The sequence below is a fragment of the Diabrotica undecimpunctata genome, chromosome 5 (genome assembly GCF_040954645.1).
Source record: "Diabrotica undecimpunctata isolate CICGRU chromosome 5, icDiaUnde3, whole genome shotgun sequence".
NCBI lineage: Eukaryota > Metazoa > Arthropoda > Insecta > Coleoptera > Chrysomelidae > Diabrotica > Diabrotica undecimpunctata.
Window position 1 is genome coordinate 69,735,766 of NC_092807.1, and position 23,522 is coordinate 69,759,287.

The 23,522-nt window shown below is 35.0% G+C and overlaps 1 protein-coding gene across 4 annotated transcripts in view; it reads left to right on the forward strand.

Moving 5' to 3' along the window:
- Positions 1-23,522, forward strand: part of LOC140441378 (sodium/bile acid cotransporter 7-B-like) — a 443,306-nt gene that overhangs the window by 43,456 nt on the left and 376,328 nt on the right. For all 4 annotated transcript variants that reach the window (XM_072532087.1, XM_072532085.1, XM_072532084.1 and 1 more), the window contains one exon: positions 293-443. In XM_072532087.1, the coding sequence (XP_072388188.1) occupies positions 293-443 (151 nt within the window). The remainder of the gene's footprint in view (positions 1-292; positions 444-23,522) is intronic.

The window sequence follows — 23,522 nt, forward strand, 5'->3', positions numbered from 1 at the left end:
CGAATAAGCGAATAAGCAAATTGTTTTTAAGTAAAAAAAACCTTTAACTATTGTGGTCTCTGCCTCGAATTTTGCTATTAAATGAGGAACGTGTCAATATGTGTAAACAGTAGACAATAATGGACTGACACGTTTTACACTACACTTTTGGTCGTTTGTGGTACGTAAAGGTTACACAAACTTTACTTTTTTACCTATTAAATGTAAAATAATCGTAGGTTTTTGATATCATTTAAATATATAAATATTAATAAAGACAAACTTTTTGTTGTAATAAAATGTTATATTTTAGAATCACTACAGTCGCAAGTATGCCTCCTCCTGTGTCCAGTGCTGTAATTTTGACCAGAGCTGCACAAGGAAATGAAACTGCAGCATTATTTAATTCAATTTTGGGCAGTTTTATAGGTATTATAGTAACTCCTATTTTATTGTTTCTTCAGGTAAATGCCACATTAATAATATAATGTATTATCTCTTTGCAAATTTATTTTTGTTAGAAACTAAACGAATGGATGTGCAAACTTAACAGGATTTCCAGTTATCAGATTGACTAATTGCTTTTATTAACTATGCCTCTAGTAGTGGTTAACCTGGGATCCAAATGGACATGTTTTGTATTAAAATCGGCTAGAATAATCTTTCTTATAGGTTTATAAGAAAGTTAATGAGTTTTTACTTTGAAGCGCAGCTTCTATACGCCGAGTCGAGCGTCCCGGAACTAGCACCACGAAAAGGCGTCACGGGTAGCGTCATGAAATAGCGATTCACTACTCTCGATAAATTAGTTTTTAGTCATCATATATTTATTTAAAGCTGGTTCAAATTATAAACTCTATGAAAATTGCTAACAAAATACAGACATTAAATGGGACATAAAAATTAAAAGAATATCTGCCAATAAAAGATTTGATTCGTAACGATTGTCAAAATTTAAAAGACATAAATGTCATCCATATAATAACAATATTGAATCATCATCTTATTTAGTTTATATAAATAAAAATTAAATTTACTATCAAGTAATATTTATTTATATTTTATTATTAACTAGCTTGTAACAAATATGATGCGCCACATTGGGCGCCACTGTAACAAATACGTGTTGCGCCACGTTCGGCGCTACCGTAACAAAATGTATATAGATCACTTGGGACAAGATCCCTGATGTGATAAAGATCTTTAGAGTAGTGAAGATAAGTTTCAAACTAAGTTAAAAGTAGAAGTTGAAACTGAACGCAGTTCAGCTAGCTGGGTATGCTTGAGACTGGCCAGTTGATACTCAATGTAGGGTTAGGCCTATTTGCATGCCCTGAGAAAACAGTAAAGAATAGTAAATATAGATATTAACTAAGAAAATATAAGAATAAATAAAACGAACTAAGAGTAAGTATTGACAACAGGAATGTACGAAAGAAGGATGATAGGGCGCCAGGGAAGATGTTTACTTGACTCTTCGTCTAATAAACACTTCACCTAGTGACTTTATTGCTGCTGATAACTATGATTTTCTGTAACTAGATATACACTTCTATATAAAAGAAGGTGGTTTAATAAAACAGATTATCACTTACAACCCAATTTAATTATAATAAAGTATAAACCCTGTGAACAACATAATGTACAATTTAACTTAAATACCCTACATGAAAATCCCCTTAACAATGTTATATATATATATATATATATATATATATATATATATATATATATATATATAATTTAATTTAAATACCCTTTGTTACGTCCCTCCACACATATTCTTAGTTTTTTTTATTAATAATTTTTATTATTTTATTTTTATATTTTAATTCTTTAATTAACGTGTGTGTATGTCTTATAATCGTGAATTAATACGGCCCTGTACACAACTTCCTATGAGACTTAAGTTAAGGGAAGCGAAGCTACGAGACGACACGCACTTCAGTCAAAGTGACAGTTTTGTATAAATCAGCGCGCAAAACACTTCAGTATTTTTTTGTGTAAACCTGACGACGCGGCTTTAAGAAGATTCTGTCCCATCTGAATCAACCCCAGTGCACTGTGGAAGAAGAAGAAGTGTTACATCAACATCACAGGTGCCGTAATTTGATTGCATACACACACAGTATTTATATTAATTGATAAATTTACATACAACTTATTTTCGCATAAAAGTAATACCAGCACCTAAATAAACATTTATGAGCGAGTGTTTCTCTTATAGAATTTACAGTCGTTCACCCTTATAATATGAAAATCCTATTAAGCCTTGTTTTTATATACAATATATTTTACATTCCCTAATGTACTAGAAAAGTATGAACTTCTGGTTACACTTCAAATTGAATGCTTTTAACCTTCGATAAAGTTTTATTCACTAATTAGAACAAAATTTACTGACAACCAAAATATTTATATATCCAAACAACTATAACCCTTCCCTAATATTTAACCCAATGTATCAGTTTGACGATTTCTGATTTGATTCAAATCAGATAACCTGTAAATGTACTTAAATTGGTATGTTCCGAAAGGAACAGATCCAAGATTAATCAATGATGTTACCAGTAGGGCTGTAAAAAATACCAAATGGACCTTTGGGCACAAATGACCTTACAAAAATTGTATTTCAATACCCCCTGCCCTGTTATAACTAATACATAATATATATATTTAAATTATTTAATGACAAAAATAAACAAATGATATTAAGAAAACTTGAATGTTATGTAGATAATGAAATGCAAATATGGATTATGAAAATTGACTGTAATTATTATTAAGGTTGGTTCGTCCAGCTCTCTAAAAGTTTAAACAAAATTTAGGTAACTTATTTTTAAAATAGTACGAGAACAATTAAAAATCTGACTACTCTCAAACCGAGAAGGTTCTTCTTTCGGAAGCCTTAACGCCGCTGGGACTCGTCCGGGTGAAATTTAGAAGTCTCACTCTCCTAGCACCAAAAACTAAACAGTAACTCCAGAATCCAGGGAAAAAAACCAAAAACTCAAAATAAACCAAACTCCATCCAGTACCCAAATCCAAAATGAAAATTGACTGTTATATTATTTCTTCTTCCTCCAGCGACTAAAAATAAGATCAAAGAAAGCTCTTATTAGCTTTATTCTAATTTGATAAAAACAAGGCGGTTAGGACAAGAAAAACTAGCCCGAATGATGATAATTAATGAAAGGTTTCGTACATTTTTTGCGACCTTGGAAAATTAACCGAAAACTATGTATTTATAAAAAGAATATTGGGATTTTATTATGAATATTTCAAGGAAGAAATAAAGTTTAACTTATCTTGATGAATATATTATATGCAAATAGTAATGAAGGATCTCCTTACATTACCGAATTGATTGGATATTGATATGAGAAAATGTACTTAATAGAATTTCTAATAGAAAGAATTCTGAACGTGATTAGACTGATATAATTAGGGTAAAATTATTGAATAAATGGTATAAATATGAAACTAACAATGGTTTAAAAAAATTAATATTTTTTTTTAATTAAAATGAAACTCACCCAACGCAACAATATTCCAGTATTTAAACTAGAACCTTCTTTTTCAAAACTTCAAATACTCATCAAAACAAACATGCCTTCTTTAAACTTAAATTGGCCTCCAAATAAACTTAAAATTTTTCCTAACTCGAGAACCACGTGGCGTTGGTCGCTGGAGAATCCTCTGTCCCCTTCAAAGGTCGAATATCAAGTGCTTCTTCAAACTTTTAAAATGGTTGACTTCTGTCAGTTCCAAGCTAAGCGGAAACGACAGGTAAACAATTTGACCACTTGATAAACATACCTTTTACCCAAAGATACAGAGATAATTATTTAAGACAAGTGCATGTATAGTTGGTTGCATACCTTACAGGCAGAATTAAGTTATTTTATATCTATAAGTAACGATAAAGTAATCTTATCGTTACACTCCCCTTTTACTTGGAGAAAAAAAAATGACCTAAGAACAATTTTTTTTTCTTTGTTTAACTATAGGTATTTAAGACAAATCAATAACTAATCACACACTGTAGGAACCAGCCAGTGGCGGCCGGTCAGGGTCGGCAGTGCCGACCCACACCTTTATAGATATTATAGTTTTTTTAATATTTAATTTAATCAGTATTTCAATAATTAATTGTGGCAGGTAATCGGTTGATGTCATTTGTTTTTGAGAAATAAAAAAATATCTGTGAGATAATAAAGATTAACTTTTATTCATGATTTTTAAAAGAATTTGACAAGACTAAATTTTATTCATGGTTTTTAAAAGAATTCGTCCAATCTGAGCGTTAAGTGATCCCTGCGTAGACACTTTTCAAATTGATGATCCGATATCGGAGACATCCATCCACCAGTGAATTCTTAAAAAGGCACGTTTTGAGTGTTCGGCAAGCCGATCCCAACCTTGACGATTTACTTGTAAAAATCAACGGAATATTAGTTGATTAGCAACCAAATATACATTTCTTTCCATATGAACTTAATAACCAAGTACGGCAAATTTAAATTTGCCGATGCTTCATTGGGATTGGTGATTGGTCGCAAACTGTACATTGCCAGCGTGGGATGAAATGTTATTTCATATAACAACGTAAGTAGTAAAGTGAAGTGATATTCAGTGCACGAACTAACCTTTCTTTCTGTGATTAATTTTTATTTTCTAAAGTAATACTGTGATACGTTACGTCTGCCGTAAATAGTTAAAGGTTAAAGGGTTTTTTGACATATTAGAAGTTTTTTTTAAATTAAAGTGTAAACAAATTCAGGTAAATTAACATAAAAAAAATGCAAGCCATGGGAGAAACTGTAAGTATTGATAAGTCTGATATTGTAAATTATATTTTGCATAATGGGTTTTCATCTATTCCATACGAAGAACAAATTGTTATTAAAAATAAGGGGCGTCCTTTGCCTAAAATGTCCCGGCTTATAAATATTAGTGGGGGTAAGGGAAGTAATAGATCATTTTCAGATAATTGGTACAGCAAGTACTCATGGCTTACCGGGAGTGAAATAAAAAACAAACTTTTCTGTTGGCCTTGCATTTTATTTTCGACAAATAGGGGCAAATATCAAAATCCGTGGTGTGAATCTGGTTACGATAATTTAAAGGAATTATTTAGGGCTTTACATAAACATGATATTTCGAAAGATCATACTTACAGCCAGATTAAATTAGATTTATTTGGAAAACAAAATATCTATGTTTCGTTAGATAATGCCCAACGTGAAAATGCTATTAAACATAACGAAATTGTAAAAAAAGTTGTCAGGAATTATCTTTTAGGGGACACGATGAATCGGAGCATTCGTTAAATCAAGGTAATTATAGAGAACTAATAAAAATGTTTAAGAAATACGATTTGGAATTTTCTAATTTACTTTCTGACTCGAAAACATTTAGCGGTGTATCTAAAACAATCCAAAATGAATTAATAGAATCAATTAGTTACATATTGACTAACTTTATTGAATATGAGATTCAGGAAACCATTTGCTTTTCACTAGAAGTAGATGAAACTACCGACATATCATGTCATTCACAATTATCAATTGTTGTTCGATACGCGTTACGTGGTAATATCTATGAGAGGTTTTTAGGTTTTACAGACGTGAGTAAAAGCCATAAGGCAGAATATATTTTTGGTGTTTTAAAGGACAGATTAAAATTTTTTGATATCAAAAATAAATTAGTAGGGCAAACTTATGACGGCGCTGCCGTGATGTCTGGTGAATTAAATGGTCTCCAGGAAAAAGTTAAAACTATGCATCTCAAGCTTTATTTACTCACTGTCATGCGCATAGAATGAATTTAGTTTTGCAGGATACATGTAAAAAAATTAAAGAATCGTCTTTTTTTGCCAGTTTAAGCGGATTTGCTTCATTTTTCTCAATCTCGCCTAAACGGACTAATGTTTTAGAACGGTTTGTTTCGAAAAAAATGCCAACAGTTTGTCAGACGCGATGGAATTTTAAATCTCGGTTAGTTTTCACTGTAGCAGATTTTCGTGAACAGCTTTTGGAAGTTTTTGATTTTATTATTGAAAGCGACGATTTTGAAAGTGATGATATCTCGATCCGTGAAGCAATCGGTTTGAAAACTTTATTAAATGATTACTCTTTTAACATACTTTTAAATATTTTTAAGAAAGTGTTTACCCAAACCGATTTGATATTCAATGTTGTTCAAAATCAGTTAACTGACATTATTCATTCCAAAAATAGAATAACAAGACTGGTGCAAAATCTCAGAGATTTTCGTAATGATAGTAATTTCCAGTATATACGCAGTGACGTTTTGGACTCGCTTGATATTTCCGAACCCCAAAAAAAAAGACAAAGGCATGACACAGAAACAGATCTCGAAAAACGAGTATATTTTGAAATTTTGGATACTATTATTATGCAAATAGATACTCGTTTTTCGAATTTTGAAGATTTGCAAATTTTTGACCTCTTTGACGATTCAAAATTTAAAAGTTACGCCAAAGAATTTCCAAGATATTTATTAGACAGGTTAATTAAAAATTATCCATCATTCTTTAATAAAATAAAATTAGAAAATGAATTAAAAGTTTTATATGCTGATCCAAATATTTTCGGAAGATGGGATAAGTTACAAGATATGTATAATTTTATATACTGTAATTCATTACAACAAACTGTTACCGCAATTAATAAATTATTGTCATTAATTCTCTCATTACCACCAACGTCTGCCTCAAATGAACGAGATTTCTCTTGCCTCAAAAGAATCAAAACGTATTGTCGAAATACCATGAAACAAGAGAGAATGTCAAGCTTGTCTCAAATGCCAATAGAAAAAAAACTTTTAAAATCTCTCCAAAACTCTAATAAATTTTACGATGACGTTATAACCCATTTTGCTACTTCCAAACAACGTAGACTTTTTATTAGACGGTATACCTATCTGAGGAGGCAAAAAATACCTTGCCGACCTTGTCTCTCAAGCCACGAGCCGCCACTGGATCCAGCACAGGCGTGAACAACATAGCCAATAATATAGTGTGTCCAGGACACCACTCTAGCTAACATATTAACTGCACATAATCTTCCATCTGTGACTGACATTAATAGAAACCAAAATTGTGTTCAAGTTGATTTAGTAGATTTAAATAAAAAACCCCAAATTAAGTTAACAAGAACATTATACCAATAATATGTATGAACACAAAAACTTACTAATATACAGGGTGGTCCTTAAGTAATTGTACAAAAAGAAACAGTAGATTCTACACTTTAAAATATTACGATTTAAGCCAAATTACTTAAATAAAATGTTGATATTAAGAAAGATACAGGGTGTTAAAGTGCAAATTAAAAAATTTGTTTTTCGCTATAACTTTCATGTTTGTAAACATTTATGCATAAAAATTTACAGCTGGGTACTTTTAAATATGACAAATTATAATTTGATGCAAACTTTGATGTAGCTGATAGAGGGCGCCACATATGTGGCATAAATTTGCATTTAACTTTTTTGCTCTTTGAGTTACCAGTATTTGTGATAAAAAATATTAAAGATACATTATTTTAACAAAAAAAAAGATATACCTGTTAATAACTTCAAAACTCAACAGTTTTCGAGATCATCTCATTTTACAAATCAGCTGCATAATTCTGATTTAAGGCAATTACTCCAGGCAACGAAGGAAAAATAGACAAAAACGTTAATAAATCTAAATTTTGGTATAAAATACCTTTAACTAAAGTTAATAGTTAACGAAATATTAAATAAAATAAATATATCAGCTGGATAATTAATAATAGTGTTACGATAAATATCATGGCCTAAAATAACCGTAAATATATTATGACTAATTCTGTTTTGTTGTAGAAATTTCGGCGAAGGATCTAGAGCCAAATTATAATGAATCATCCGTTTCGAGGTGTCCGGGTAGACCGAAATTAAACCGGTCTGAGCTTCTGGGGAGATCGCCGCCGTTCTCGAATAACAGGATTTCCTATATAATAACGGAACTTTAATTGAAGAGGATCAGTTGATTTTGAAGACGCGCTCGCGATTTAAATTTTACGTACGCCTAAAATAAATTATGTATTTTTTTTAGTGGTTAATAAACTTATATAAATTATCGTGCTTTTTAATAAATTAAAATAAGAACCTTTTAAATAAAGACATAGCAGTTAAATAAATTTCACAACAATTGGTGTCAGAATAGTGGAATGCATAAGATAAATTGCGAAAATAAATTACAAGTGAATATAAAATAAATTGTGAAAATGGCTACGATTTATGAGCTCACAGTTACGGATTTAAGAAGGCATCTTGAAGATAGGGAATTAGCTTCTACCGGGAAAAAGGCTGATTTAGTCCAACGACTAAAAAACGCTTTAAAAGAAGAAGGTTTGGATCCGGAAACTTATATATTTGAAGACAAGCATGTTGCTGTTATCTCGTCGATTGCGAAAGTTTCTGGTGACATCGCATCATTAGAGAACAAAGTTTCTGACGATATTTTGAAAGTTTCTGGTGATGTGGCCAAAGTTTCTGGTGACATCGCATCATTAGAGAACAAAGTTTCCGGCGATATTTCAAAAGTTTCCGGCGACATCGCTTCTTTAGAAAACAAAGTTTCTAACGAGATTTCTTCCCTGGAAAGCAAAGTTTCGGCTAACATCTCTTCGGAAATCTCTAAAGTCACTTCTGAGATGTCTGCCCTGGACGATAGAATATCTTCGTTAAAAAACCAAGTTGCTGCCGATAAGTTGGCCTTCGAAGAAAAGATGAAAGAGATGGAAAGGAAGATGGAGGAAACAGGGACAGCAGAGAGAGGATACAATTCAATTACAGTAGAGACAAAAGAAGACGAGACGAAATGTAAGTTGGAAACACGACCGAAATTTGAAGGAAGTGGAGGTTCTGTTCATGTTAAAGTCCCAACTTTCGACGGAAAATCGTCATGGAATAACTACATGAAACAGTTCGAATCAGCGGCAAGAGCGAATGGATGGTCTGAAAAAGAAAAGGCTGTAAACCTAACTATCGCTCTTCGAGGAGATGCCTTAGATGTGCTTCAGACCATAGCCGTAGAGGAGACGGATGATTTCGAACAGCTGAAGAAGAGGTTAAATATGCGATATGGCCACGAACATTTGGAGCATGTATATCAGTCGCAGCTTAAAAATCGAAGACAAAAGAAAGATGAAGCTCTTCAAGAATATGAGGTAGATATTGCCAGATTAGTACGATATGCTTATCCAACAGCTCCCGAAGACATGATGGAAAAGTTGGCCGTTCAAACGTTTATTGATGGTCTTCGTGATCATGAAATGCAGAGAACACTACGATTAGCTCGTCACAAGACGCTGGTTGATGTCTTATCCGCCGCCCTCGAATACGAATCAGCTACACGGGCCTCTGGCGGGTACAGTAAAGTTAGGACTGTAAAAGAGGAAGGAGGTGAAGATAAACTTGACCAGCTCGTTAATATGATGAAAAGCATGACATACAAGAAAACGAAGACCATAAGATGCTGGAATTGTGGCGAAATAGGACACGTACGAAGTTCCTGTAAGCATCCTAGGTACGACGCAAATCAAGAAACTCACCATCAGGAAAACTAGAACGGGTCGGCCTTAGGGGGGCAGCTTCGACCCAGAACTTTTCCAAAGACCCTCTCATACTAATAGCTTCTTTGAAATGTCGTGAGGATAGCGTATACGTAGATGGAGAAATAAATGGTAAAAAGCATACGTTGTTGGTGGATACCGGAGCGACCAGAACCATTATACGCCCAACAGTTATAAACAGCCGTAAGAAACTGTTACCAACGAGGTTGCGACTTCGGACCGCTACAGGTGAAAACGCCAACATTCATGGAGAAATCCAGGTAAAATTGGGAATTGGAGAGGAAAGGTTTGTCCATACTGTTATAGTTGCTGACATCGAAGAGGATGTTATATTAGGAATGGACGTAATGAATATGCATGGATTCCAATTGAATTTTAGGAATAAGATAATCAAAGTTGGCAACGAGGAGGTATTTCTCCATCCACATAATGACAACACTGTGCAAGCAGCCATTACAGAAGATACAGTCGTGCCTGCGAGAAGCGAAACGATCATAGTAGCGCGGCTACGGGAAGAACTACCGTTGTTAAGCATAAAATTGATACTGGTAATGCTAAGCCAATTCGTCAAACAGCTCGACGATTACCGCAGGCGAAAAGAGAGGAAGCTGAAACGATTGTTCAGGAAATGAAGAAAGACAGGGTGATAGAACCTTCTACGAGCCCATGGGTCTCTCCGGTGGTCCTGGTTAAGAAGAAAGACGGAACGACGAGGTTCTGTGTGGATTACCGTTTGCTGAACAACGTTACCAAGAAAGATAGTTATCCTCTGCCTCGGATCGATGACACATTGGACACATTGGCTGGAAGTAAATTGTTTTCTACTTTGGATTTGAAGTCTGGATACTGGCAGGTAGAAATGGACCCAGTAGATAAAGAAAAGACAGCCTTCACCACAGGATCTGGATTGTGGCAATTCAACGTTATGCCATTTGGACTCTGTAATGCTGCTGCGACATTTGAGAGGCTTATGGAAAATGTGTTGAGAGGGTTATCTTGGAAAACATGCCTGGTTTATTTGGATGACATAATCGTCTTGGGGGAGACATTCGAAGATCATTTGAGGAATTTAGAAAACGTTTTTAATCGACTTAAAGCTGCCCAATTGATGTTAAACCCCAAGAAGTGCCAGCTATTTCAAGGTAAAGTCAATTATCTGGGTCATATAGTCAGTAAAGAAGGAGTGGCCGTGGATAAAGGAAAAATCGATACCATTAAGGAATGGTCAAAACCAACTGACAAACACCAAGTGAGAAGTTTTCTTGGACTATGTACTTACTACCGAAGGTTTATTAAGAAGTTTGCAGATATCGCTAAGCCATTAACGCGACTTACGGAGGAAGCAAGAGATTACCGCTGGCATACAGACTGCCAAAATGCCTTTGAGACCTTGAAAAAGCATTTAATAACAGCACCAATTTTAGGGTATCCACTGCCAGAAGGAGAGTTCATCTTAGATACAGATGCGAGTAATGTGGGAATTGGAGGAGTGCTGTCTCAGATTCAAGGAGGACAGGAACGAGTCCTCGGATATTTTAATAAAGTTCTTTCAAAACCTGAGCGGAATTATTGTGTCACGAGAAGAGAACTTCTAGCAGTAGTAAAATCAGTAGAGCACTTCTATCAATACCTTTATGGTAGGAAGTTTCTAATCCGAACCGATCATGCCACCCTTAAATGGTTGATGCAGTTTAAGAATCCAGAGGGTCAGATAGCCAGGTGGATCGAACGACTCCAAGAATACGATTTTAAGATTGAGCACCGGGCCGGAGTTAGCCACAGAAACGCTGATTCTCTTTCCAGAAGGCCATGCCCAGCAGTGTTCCCACTGCAACAAAACGGAATCCAAGGAAGCAGCAGTGCTAAGAACAACGATGGTCAACGACGACTGGACGCCTACTAAGATCAGAGAAGAACAAGAAAGAGATCCAGTTATACAGAAAATTCGAAAATGGAAAGAGGAAAAGCGTCGACCACCTTGACAAGAAATATCAAACCTATGCTCAGTACTTAAGACGTATTGGGCCCAGTGGGACTCATTTATCATGGAAGATGGCTTGCTCAAACGAGTCCTGGAAAATGATGACGGTTCAGAGAAGAGAAGACAGTTGGTGATCCCAAAAAGCAGAATAGCCGAAGTACTTCGTCAGTTACACGACAGTCCATCAGGAGGGCATTTTGGTGTAAAGAAAACCCTTCAGCGAATTCGGGAACGGTTTTATTGGATGAACAGTTCCGACGACGTAAAAGACTGGTGTAAGAAATGTACTATTTGTGCTACGAGTAACGGGCCTCACCGAAAAAGGAGAGCTCCTATGAGACAATATAATGTTGGAAGCCCGTTTGAAAGAATAGCTTTGGACATTGCAGGGCCATTTCCAGAAAGTGAAAATGGGGGTAAGTACATGTTGGTAGTAATGGATTACTTCACTAAGTGGGTCGAGATTTACGCACTTCCAGACCAGAAGGCCGCCACCGTTGCAGATAAGTTGATCCAAGAATATATCAGCCGATTTGGAGTGCCTTTGGAGATCCATAGTGACCAAGGCAGGAACTTCGAAAGTGATCTATTCCAAGGAATATGTAATAGACTAGGCATGAAGAAAACAAGAACTACCGCGTATCATCCGCAATCGGATGGTATGGTAGAACGAATGAATAGGACAGTTGGCAAGTATTTGACAAAGATGGTGTCCGATCATCAGCGAGACTGGGACCAATACCTTCCGTTCTTCACAATGGCCTACATATCTGCTGTTAACGAATCAACGGGCCAGACACCAGCCAAAGTCCTATTCGGACGCGAAATGCGACTACCTTGTGATCTAGAGTTTGGGTGTCGACCTGGAGAAGATGTAGCAGGTGAAGATTATGTGATCGAATTACGAAGAAGAATGGACGATGTACATGAGTTGGTCCGTTCCCGCCTTCAGATCGCTAGAGACATAATGAAGAAACGGTACGATACACAAGCCGAAAAGGGTTGCTTTAAGAAGAACGACAAAGTATGGCTGTATAATCCCAAGAAACGAAAAGGTTGTTCTCCCAAATTGCAGCAGTTTTGGGAAGGTCCATACCTCATCATGGAGAAGATCAACGATGTCATCTACCGAATAAGCAAGATTCCGAGGGGAAAGCCGATGATAGTACACCATAACCGGCTGGCGTCTTTCGAAGGTGACCACGACGTAGATGAAGAAGTGGAAGTAAACCAAGTCCAAGATGTGTCTAACCTCACGTTTGAGGAATTCATGGGTGCCTATGGAGATACCGGTAAAGCAAGATATAGTGTTACCACTGAAGAAAATCAAGATCTACTCGCGCTCCCCGATGACCACTCGCTGGCCCTTACTATCCCGGCCAGTATCAAAGACGCACCAGGGTTGGCATCCGTCTTTCGAAGGAAGTTTGGTCGAGTTGCAGAAATTCAATGCCAAGTGCCAGCCCCGGTAAACCCTTGAAACTCCAAGATGCATCACGTTACCTTTTCTACCTGGTAACAAAAGACACTGCCCGTGACCAACCTACCTACCGAGATGTATGGGAAGCCTTACTTCAATTGAGAGAGCACGTACTAGACTCCGACGTGCAAAAGTTAGCCATGCCAAAGTTGGAGTGCCGCCAATTAGATTGGAGGGTTATCCGAAATATGGTGGAGGAGATCTTCAAAGATACCGAAGTCCAGGTGTTAGTCTCTTGCAATCCGCATAGTTACTGGTGCGGAGAGAAAACCGTCGATTGTCATTTTTATACAACTGGAAGTTGTAAAAGAGGGTCCAGTTGCCGATACCAGCATACAGTTCCGGTTCCAGTCCCGACAAGGTTCCAGGAGGAACCATCTTTTAAGAGGGGGGCAATGTTACGATAAATATTATGGCCTAAAATAACCGTAAATATATTATGACTAATTCTGTTTTGTTGTAGAAATTTCGGCGAAGGATCTAGAGCCAAATTATAATGAATCATCCGTTTCGAGGTGTCCAGGTAGACCGAAATTAAACCGGTCTGAGCTTCTGGGGAGATCGCCGCCGTTCTCGAATAACAGGATTTCCTATATAATAACGGAACTTTAATTGAAGAGGATCAGTTGATTTTGAAGACGCGCTCTCGATTTAAATGTTACGTACGCCTAAAATAAATTATGTATTTTTTTTTGTAGTGGTTAATAAACTTATATAAATTATCGTGCTTTTTAATAAATTAAAATAAGAACCTTTTAAATAAAGACATAGCAGTTAAATAAATTTCACAACAATAGGATTTTACATCAAACATTTTATGTTAAATGAAAGTCATAATCAAAACATTTTGTTTACAAACCAAATTAAGAAATAGTTAAACTACATAACAAAACTTTTTGTTAAAGTAATTGTTCGATATGTCCACCATTTTCATTAATTCATTTGTCAATATATTCCATAAAAATCATCTCATATTAAATAGCATCATTGGTTCTAAAGAAACTACTGCAGTCTTTATTTATTCTTATAGTTGGTTGCGAATGTTTATGGGATTCTTGGTGGCTACGTGGTGGCTGTAATGTATAATGGATGAATATGTTCTTTTGGATGCATATCCAAAGCTTATGGTATATTATGGAACTACATCTTATTTGTCGTAGAGGTTAAATAACGTATTAAACTGTGATGTATCTCATTCATTGGTTACTTAATTACACATGGAATAACCTATCGATAACATTACTTATTTATATGATTACGTTACAGCTTACGGGTAACTATAATTAAATATCAAACAAATGGACTATTATGATTAACAAACGAACTAATATTATGCTGAACTAAATTGCTTGTGTGTTTACTATATTTATAACAATATCGGTTATTAGGCCAACGATGATATTTTTGTGAAAATGCCGAGTCTTTAAGGTTAGATTTGTAGCAAAAGTATTATAAAACAAGACACATATGTGTCCTTCAATACCTGTGCTTTAGTTTCTAATTTTCCTAATAAAAATGGCTAATCAATTTACGTAATGAATAATAAGTATTATTTTGGGACTTTTTATAAATTAAATAATTATATTGATATCTCACCACATTGCCAAGGAATATGACTGCCACGACCAATCCAACGTTCAGAAAAGGTATATTTAACTATGTTCTCACTGCCTTCTCTCTAGAATGTGGTGGTGTACCATCTTACATAAACCATATATTTTGGGTTTTCAGCATTTTACAATAGGGAAAAAGTAATACAACGCCAGTAGGTATAGAAATTTAAGAAGCGATAGAAAAGGTGAACGACTGTAAATTTTATAAGAGAAACACTCGCTCATAAATGTTTATTTAGGTGCTGGTATTACTTTTATGCGAAAATAAGTTATATGTAAATTTATCAATTAATATAAATACTGTGTGTGTATGCAATCAAATTACGGTACCTGTGATGTTGATGTAACACTTCTTCTTCTTTCACAGTGCACTGGGGTTGATTCAGATGGGACAGAATCTTCTTAAAGCCGCGTCGTCAGGTTTACACAAAAAAAATACTGAAGTGTTTTGCGCGCTGATTTATACAAAACTGTCACTTTGACTGAAGTGCGTGTCGTCTCGTAGCTTCGCTTCCCTTAACTTAAGTGTCATAGGAAGTTGTGTACAGGGCCGTATTAATTCACAATTATAAGACATACACACACGTTAATTAAAGAATTAAAATATAAAAATAAAATAATAAAAAAAACTAAGAATATGTGTGGAGGGACATAACATTCCCACCCACCAAAATGCATATTTGCATTTTTTGTCAATATAAGGCAAAGGGCATAGCTTAACCAAAGTTCGCCTAAGTTCACCTTTCGCGGTTTGTACGATAGCTACGCGAGCAATATCATCTTGACCGAAAATTAAAGTTTTAATTCGACCCATTTGCCATTGTAAGGGAGGCTTGGTCTCATTACGTATTAATACGAGTGTACCTATATTAGGATTACCCTCATTTTTATGCCACTTTGTGCGTTGATGAAGAGTATGTAAATATTCTCTGCTCCATCTTTGCCAAAAGTCTGCATGTAATCGTTGCAGCAATTGCCAACGACTTAGCCTAGTTAAATGAACATCACTGTAATCCCGATCGGGAATTATCTTTAAAGGCTCTAGTGTAAGAAAATGACCAGGTGTTAACACTGAAAAATCATTTGGATCATTACTGACAGGACAAAAGGGACGACTATTTAAGACAGCCTCTATTTGTATGAGTAATGTATTGAATTCTTCATAGGTTAAAACCTGTTCGCCTATGACTCTAGACACATGTGTTTTTACGCTTTTTATACCCGCTTCAAACAATCCACCAAAATGGGAAGCTGCCGGAGGATTTAAATGCCATGTAATGAGGTCGTTTTTATCAAAATGTGACTTAATGTCTTCTAAATAGGATTTTACTCCTACAAAATGTGTTCCGCAATCAGAATAGACAACAGAGCAACGTCCTCGACGTGCTATAAAATGTCTGAATGAGGCTAAAAATGCCTCGGTACTAAGTTCAGATACCAATTCTAAGTGCAAAGCCTTAGTGGCAAAGCATACAAATAGGCAAATACAGGCTTTCGTTCATTTAGCATTTTTAAGCTTATTGGCTCGTATCAGAAAAGGACCGCCAAAGTCGACGCCAACGCAAGAAAATGGTTTGGCCTTGGATATCCGTAGGTCGGGAAGAGCCCCCATAGGTGGCTGATAATTTTGAGGTTTTAGTCTCCAACAGGAAAGACATTTTGAAAGAACACTACGAATAACACGTTTGGATTAAATTATCCAAAAGTTTTGTGACAAGGCGAAGTGCGTACCTTGAATGCCTGCATGTAGATGTACAATATGAATTTCCGAAATAAGTAATTTGATAAAATTACCTTTGGAAGGCAAAAGAAGAGGAAAGCGCTTGTCATACGCTAATTCTGACTGGCTAAGTCTTCCGCCCACTCTTAGGAGATCGTGTGAATCAAAGAAGGGATTTAATTTTTTCAAATATTTGAATTTTATAGAATTACTCTTAACCTGTTCTATTTCCTCCTTCAAATATCTTTGTTGCACTAATCTAATTAGTTGATTAGTGGCGTTACTTTGCTCCTGAATAGAAAGCCTTCCAACTGTTCGTTGATTGACTGATTTTAGGTTACCAACAAATCTAAGAACATAGGAAACAATACGTTTTAATTTTGAAAAGGAAGAAAATCGATTACAGAGATTATCGACAAATTTATCAGATGGAAAAGACAAAAGACAACTTTTCTGTTTTAATTCTAAGTTATGTTCGATAGAATTGGTCAAGGAAAATGACCAGTTATCTTCAGTAGTGCGAAGAAACTCCGGACCCACCCACCAAGCAGGAGTATTTAAGAAATCCTCAGGGAAAAGTCCACGGGATCCGTGATCCGCACTATTTAATGAAGAAGGAATATATCGCCAGTGTTTTGAAGCAATCCTGTCTTGAATATAAGAAATTCTGTTACTGACGAAGGTTTTCCATTTATATGGCTGTGAATTAATCCAATGAAGAACAACAGTCGAATCTGACCATGCGTAAATTCTACTAAACGGTATAGTGAGAGTCTGCAGTATTTAAGATAATAATTTACTATGAATTACTGCTGCATTGAGCTCGAGACGAGGAATAGTTTGTACCCTGGTAGGAGATACCTTTGTTCGGGCTAAAAGAAAATAAGTTTTGATTACTCCTGTATCATAACACACACGAAGGTATGTAACAGCAGAAGATTCACGTAAAGAAGCGTCGCAAAAGCCATGAAGCTCACAGGAAATAATTCCATTTAAAAAAATATGACGAGGTATAGTAATCTTAGACAGTATAGGCAGTTCAATTTTATATTATCAGCCAACCTTAAATGTTGAAGATACGGCAAGTTGTCTAAGGAAATTGGAACAGTTGGCATGTTTTGACAGATTTGAGGAAGAATTATTGCATCTATCTCGCAATGAAAGTTTATGTCATAAGACGAAGAAATGTTCAATTTTACGCCTGATTTGGCTGGGGTGCACATTCTATTAAGACCTTGTATCGATAAAGCCGCATTGAATTTAGGGAGACTTAATTTGTCTGCACATTCTTTACTAGTGAAGTTAGCTTGAGACGCACTGTCTAACAAGGCTCTAACTTCCAAGGCTTTACCAAAACGATCGAAAACATAGATTGTAGCTGTAGCTAGCAAGACATTATTTGTCAAAGTATTTGATAAGGCGGATATAGAAGGCATAGAATCGTTAGATGAACTAGCAACCTCGTTGTGAGAAGAAGAAGAAGAATCATTCGCATTGAGATTATCAAAGTGAAGAGCAGTATGATGTTTTTTATTACAATGTGTACATCTTTTGGATGAAAGGCATTTGACCGTAACATGAGTTTTAGACAAGCAGTTTATACAACATTTATTCTGTTTAGCAAAGTCAAAACGTTTTTGAGGTGATTCAGCAAGAAATTGATTGCATTTAAATACAGCATGATCCGAACCACAAAATAGAACTTATTTTTGACAGAACTGGTCAAAAATGTAGAAGTTTGACGAGATGAATACCTTACGTTATTAGAAGTATCGGAATTAATAGATTTAACATTTTTGCTGACTTGTCTTTTATACGACTCCAATGAAGTGCAACGCTGCAATGCGAACTTATAAACTTCCTCATAGGAAGGTACATTTTTTGAAGCAAAGTGTAATTCAAAAGCTCTAACTGTTTCTACACCCAATTTGTCCATCAGTAAGTTCATTAGAATGAAGTCCCATTGAGAGGGAGAAAAAAGTAATTTTTCTAGAGAGGCTAAGTTTTCATTGAAAATATCTAATAATTTCCTAAGTGAGACAGGATCATCAGTTTTAACCACACTGGGATTTTGTATATTTTTCCATAATGCTCTAGATAAGTCTCGTTTACCTTCATAGCGATCAATTGAGGTGTTGTAAGCAATTATATAGAATCTTGAAGCTTAATGCTTTTAACTAAATTGTAAGGTACTCCCTTAAGTGACTGCAGAAGATAACTAAACTTTTCTATATTAGAAAGATCGGAATTATTATGTACAAGAGCATTATACAAATCTATAAATGTGGGAAAATCGGTAATCTCGCCCGCAAATAAACTTAAATTTAGTTTCGGAAGATTTACATTAGTTTTTGATCTAATATGTGGATCAGCGGACACATTTTGAGTTCCACTAGTATTATTGTTCAATAATGAATGATGTTTAAAATAAAGAGCAGTTATTTTATTAATGCTATTAGCAAATTCAAATCTAATTAATTCTTCCGTATCTAAATCCACGTCTTCCTCAACAGCAATTAAATTAATTAATTCAGTATGTTCATCATTAAAACTAGTATTGATAACTTCGTAATCATTTGTAGCAAAGAGAAACCCTGGAATTAATGAAGCATCAACTAACACTTCATCTGCCAGCTTTTCCATTTGTTTAATTTTACAAATGTCAACGTTTCTCAATGCACGCAAACGAACAATTCTATTCGAATTTCTGGAAGACATTATTATTTTTAGAAAGAGCAATTTACGTAACACAAAGAACCCTAAAGAATGATCTCAATAAATTCAGTATGTACTCGTATGCTATATATATGTAATACTTTTAAAGTTATGAAACTCAATAAGTATCAGTAATAATAAATATTTATTATATTTGAGTATGTATAATCGAGTAAACAAAAACACTCCAAGTATTATTTAAACAAAATTCAAAATACATTTATTTAATTGTAACTAGAAATATACGCATAAAATATTTTTAAAACCAAAGGGCTCAATAAATATTGCGTTTTTAAAATTAAAGTTATTTAAAATAAAATATATAATTTCATAAACCACCCTGTATTTAAAGAATTCTAGTATTCAAAGATATTTTATGTGATTTCGGAGAATTTTGACCGCTTAAGGCTTATATTTAACAATAGGTCAGGTACTAGCCTTACTTGGGATTAAAGGAGGTGATTGCCAGATGTGTTATACTGGTTACGGATTTTTAAATGATTTTAAACGAACTTTTGAGAAGCTTTGTCCAAATATTTAAAAATTTATATATAATTTGATAGCGTTTTTAATTGAATAAATTACTTTAAACTAATTTTAATGTGGATCTGAAGGACCAAAATGAACGACTGTAAATTCTATAAGAGAAACACTCGCTCATAAATGTTTATTTAGGTGCTGGTATTACTTTTGTGTATGTGGCGCCCTCTATCAGTTACATTAATGTATGTATAAAATTATAATTTATTTTACTTAAGAGCGTCCAATTATAAATTTTTGTCCAAAAATATTTACAAACGTAAAAGTTATAGCGAAAAATAAAATTTTAAATTTTCACTTTAACGCCCTGTATCTTTCTTAATATCGACATTTTATTAAAGTAAGTAGGCTTAAATCGTAATATTTTAAAGTGCAGAATCTACGGTTTCTGTTTGTACAATTACTTAAGGACCACCCTGTATAACCAAATATACCAAATAACTTCCACACATTTACATTTAACTTGACCGATTATACTTAACCACAGATTATGAGTCATGTAAAAGGGATAGTTTTAATATACAATATACTAAATATGGCATAAAAACTCATGCCCACAAGTTATAGTAGGTTTACTAAAACCTTATACTGAATAATAAATACAAATACAAAACTTTAAAATAATTGACGAATGAGACGAATAATACAAAATTGATCCAACCATGGACAACAGATTTATATTAGAGCATGTCCAAGGTGAAGCAATCAGTAGATTTCGTAACCAATTCGCAATAAACCAAAATATAGACCGTAATATAAAACCAAAATAGATATAAGAGTTACTGACAAAAAATGATTGTAGCAAGCATTTTATCCTAAATTGATCCGACAATGGACAACAGATTTATATTGGCATATCCAATGTGGAACAATCAGGCAAATTCATTGGCCATCACCACAACCTAATAATTAATATACTCAATAAATGTTAAATATTTGGTACCATGAAACTGAACCATTGGAACGGAATAACAGACTAAGTGTCTGCAGCATACCTGAAGTTTTAACTGATTCCATTCATGGATAAATAGGTATAATAAAGGATACTTAGTCAGTATACAACATAATCAAGAATCTACTAACGACTATTTATACTAACATATAAACGACTCAACCTGATTAGGCCGAACATCCGGAATAATCCCAGATCATCTTCCTCGGATTCCCTTTCGTGTCATTGAAGGTTACCAAATTCCAGACCACATTGTTCATTCCCTATCAAGTTCCACAACCTACGACGGATTACCACCCAAACCACGCTCATCATCCGTTATGCATCTTATTCAAGATAAGATCTACACAAGAATGACAAACTTACTGGGGTAAGATATTCCAGTAGCGCACCTAGAATTTACCTCTGGGGGGGGTTTTGGTTGGTCACCAAATTTTTTTTTATGATGTTACCTCCATTTTGAGTCCTTAAAATGTGTAAGTAACAGTGTCGGAATAGGGTCCTGGGGGGGGGGGGAGTTTAACCACCAAAACCCCCCCCTCGGTGCGCCACTGAGATATTCCAACACCAAATATTAATAATTTTTTTTTTTAACATCCAATGTTTATTGCAATTTGTCTCATTATAAACAATAAGCAATATGTATGATTTATGTACAATAACATAGTGGGAAGCTGCCCAGTGGCGAGCACCCAGGTAAAATATAATATAAATATAATCCATGATAATCAATTAGTTTAAACTTTCACTTAACAAACAGAGTTTAATACAGGTAAACATCACTGACACACATATGAGAGTTACAAGGCTAGAAACACAAATTAAGGAAATATTTAGAAAACACTTTTCACCGCATCATGACACTATGCTCTATTTTTCCTGATTTACTAGAGGTCCAAAGGGTCTGGTCGTTTTAATCTTCTTACGTGTGAAATGTTGAGCAGATCCGTGGCTAGCGGATTTGGATGGCAGGATAGTCTGTTCTTGTATACAGAGTTTACAGCAGATATTGCTTCGCAAACTGTTGGTAGCTGTAAATCGTGGTGTAATCTGTGGTTCGTGATATACCAAGGGGCATTACAGATCTGGCGCAGTACTTTCGATTGAAAACGTTGAAGTTTTTGTATGTTGGTATTACTTGCTGTACCCCAGATTTGTGCTGCATATTGCCATACCGGTTTTAAAATACATTTATATATCAGAAGTTTATTCTCCAGGCTAAGATTTGATTTACGACTCATGTACGAATACATTTTCCTGTAGATTAAGCTGAGTTGAAGGCGTTTCTTCCAGATGTGGATGTCCCAATTTAGTTTGCTATCCAAATGGATTCCAAGTATTTAACGACGGTATTAACTGGTAGTGGAGTGTTATTTATAGAAACTGGTGGCGCGACACCTTTTTTTAAAGTAAACGTTATTTGTGTTGATTTTAAACTGTTAACTTGGACTCGCCACAGCTTAAGCCAGCTCTCTAGTTTAAGTAGGTGATTTTGTAATACCTGGGCTGCTTCAGCTGCTGTAGAATTTGAAGCCATGATAACTGTGTCATCGGCATATGTAGCGATTGTTGTATTGGTCGTCGTTGGGAGATCTGATGTGTATATTAAGTAGAGGGTGGGTCCTAGTATGCTTCCTTGTGGAACTCCGGAACAAATTGGAAACAGGTTAGTGATTTCCCCACCTCTTTTGACTTGAAAGAATCGATCTTTCAGGTAGGATCTTAAAAGTGAACTTATGGGATGAGGAAATATAGATTTAATTTTGGAGATAAGACCTACATGCCAAACTTTGTCGAATGCTTGAGAGACATCTAGAAATGCAGCAGTACAGTAATTTTTTTGTTCAAGCGAATTTCTGATAGTCTTTACCACCCTATGAATTTGCTCGATAGTACCATGTTGTTTCCTAAACCCAAACTGATAATTCGGTAGAACATTACTGTCATATAAAATAAGCTCCAGTCTTCTCAGAAAAAGCCGTTCAAATACTTTGGATATAATAGGCAACAAGCTAATAGGGCGGTATGAAGATACTTCCGTGTGATCCTTATTAGGTTTTGGAATCAGAACAATTTGAGCAACTTTCCATTGGAGCGGAAAATAACCTGTTTTTAATATTGAATTAAATATATAAGTAATTAAACTTACGCCTTCGTTGGGTAGATTTTTTAGTACTAAACTAGATATTAAGTCATATCCAGGTGACTTTTTAATTTCCAGATTATCAATTATTTCTTTGATTTCAGATTTCTTAACAGGTTTAATAGGTGGAGCCATTTGATATGGTGCATTTACGACTTCATGGATAGCTTGTTCTTCTTCAACTGAGACTTCCCTCTGATGCGGTTGAAATACCTCGCATAGATGATTTGCAAAAGTATATGCTTTATCTGTGTCAGTTTTAGCCCAAGTGCCATTTTGTTTCCTGATTGGCATATTTATTTGTTCGTTGTGTTTAAGTTTTTTTGTTAGTTTCCACAGCGAATAGTTTGTATCATCTGCAGGTGAGAGGTTCTCTAAATATTTGTTGATTCCACTGTCTTTATGTTGGATCAGTTTTCTTTTGAGTAGTCTGCAAGCTCTATTCAGATTTGTTTTATCTTCTGGATGCCTAGTGAGCTGCCATATCTTTAGCAGTTTTCTTTTTTCCAATATGAGTGTATTTATGTGTGCAGGATAGGACTCGGAGTTGTCTTTGTAATAAATTTCTGGGGTGGACGTCCAAGCAGCTTGCTGAATAACTGTAGTTAAGTGAGCAACTGCATTTTCTATGTCACTATCACTTTTAAGAGGTAAGTTTAGATTGATGGATGTTTTTATTTCTTCTCTATATCTGTTCCAGTTTGTTCTTTTATTAGAGAGTGTTAAATGTTTAGAACAGTTGTGAATTTGGCTTTGTAGATCTATGAAGA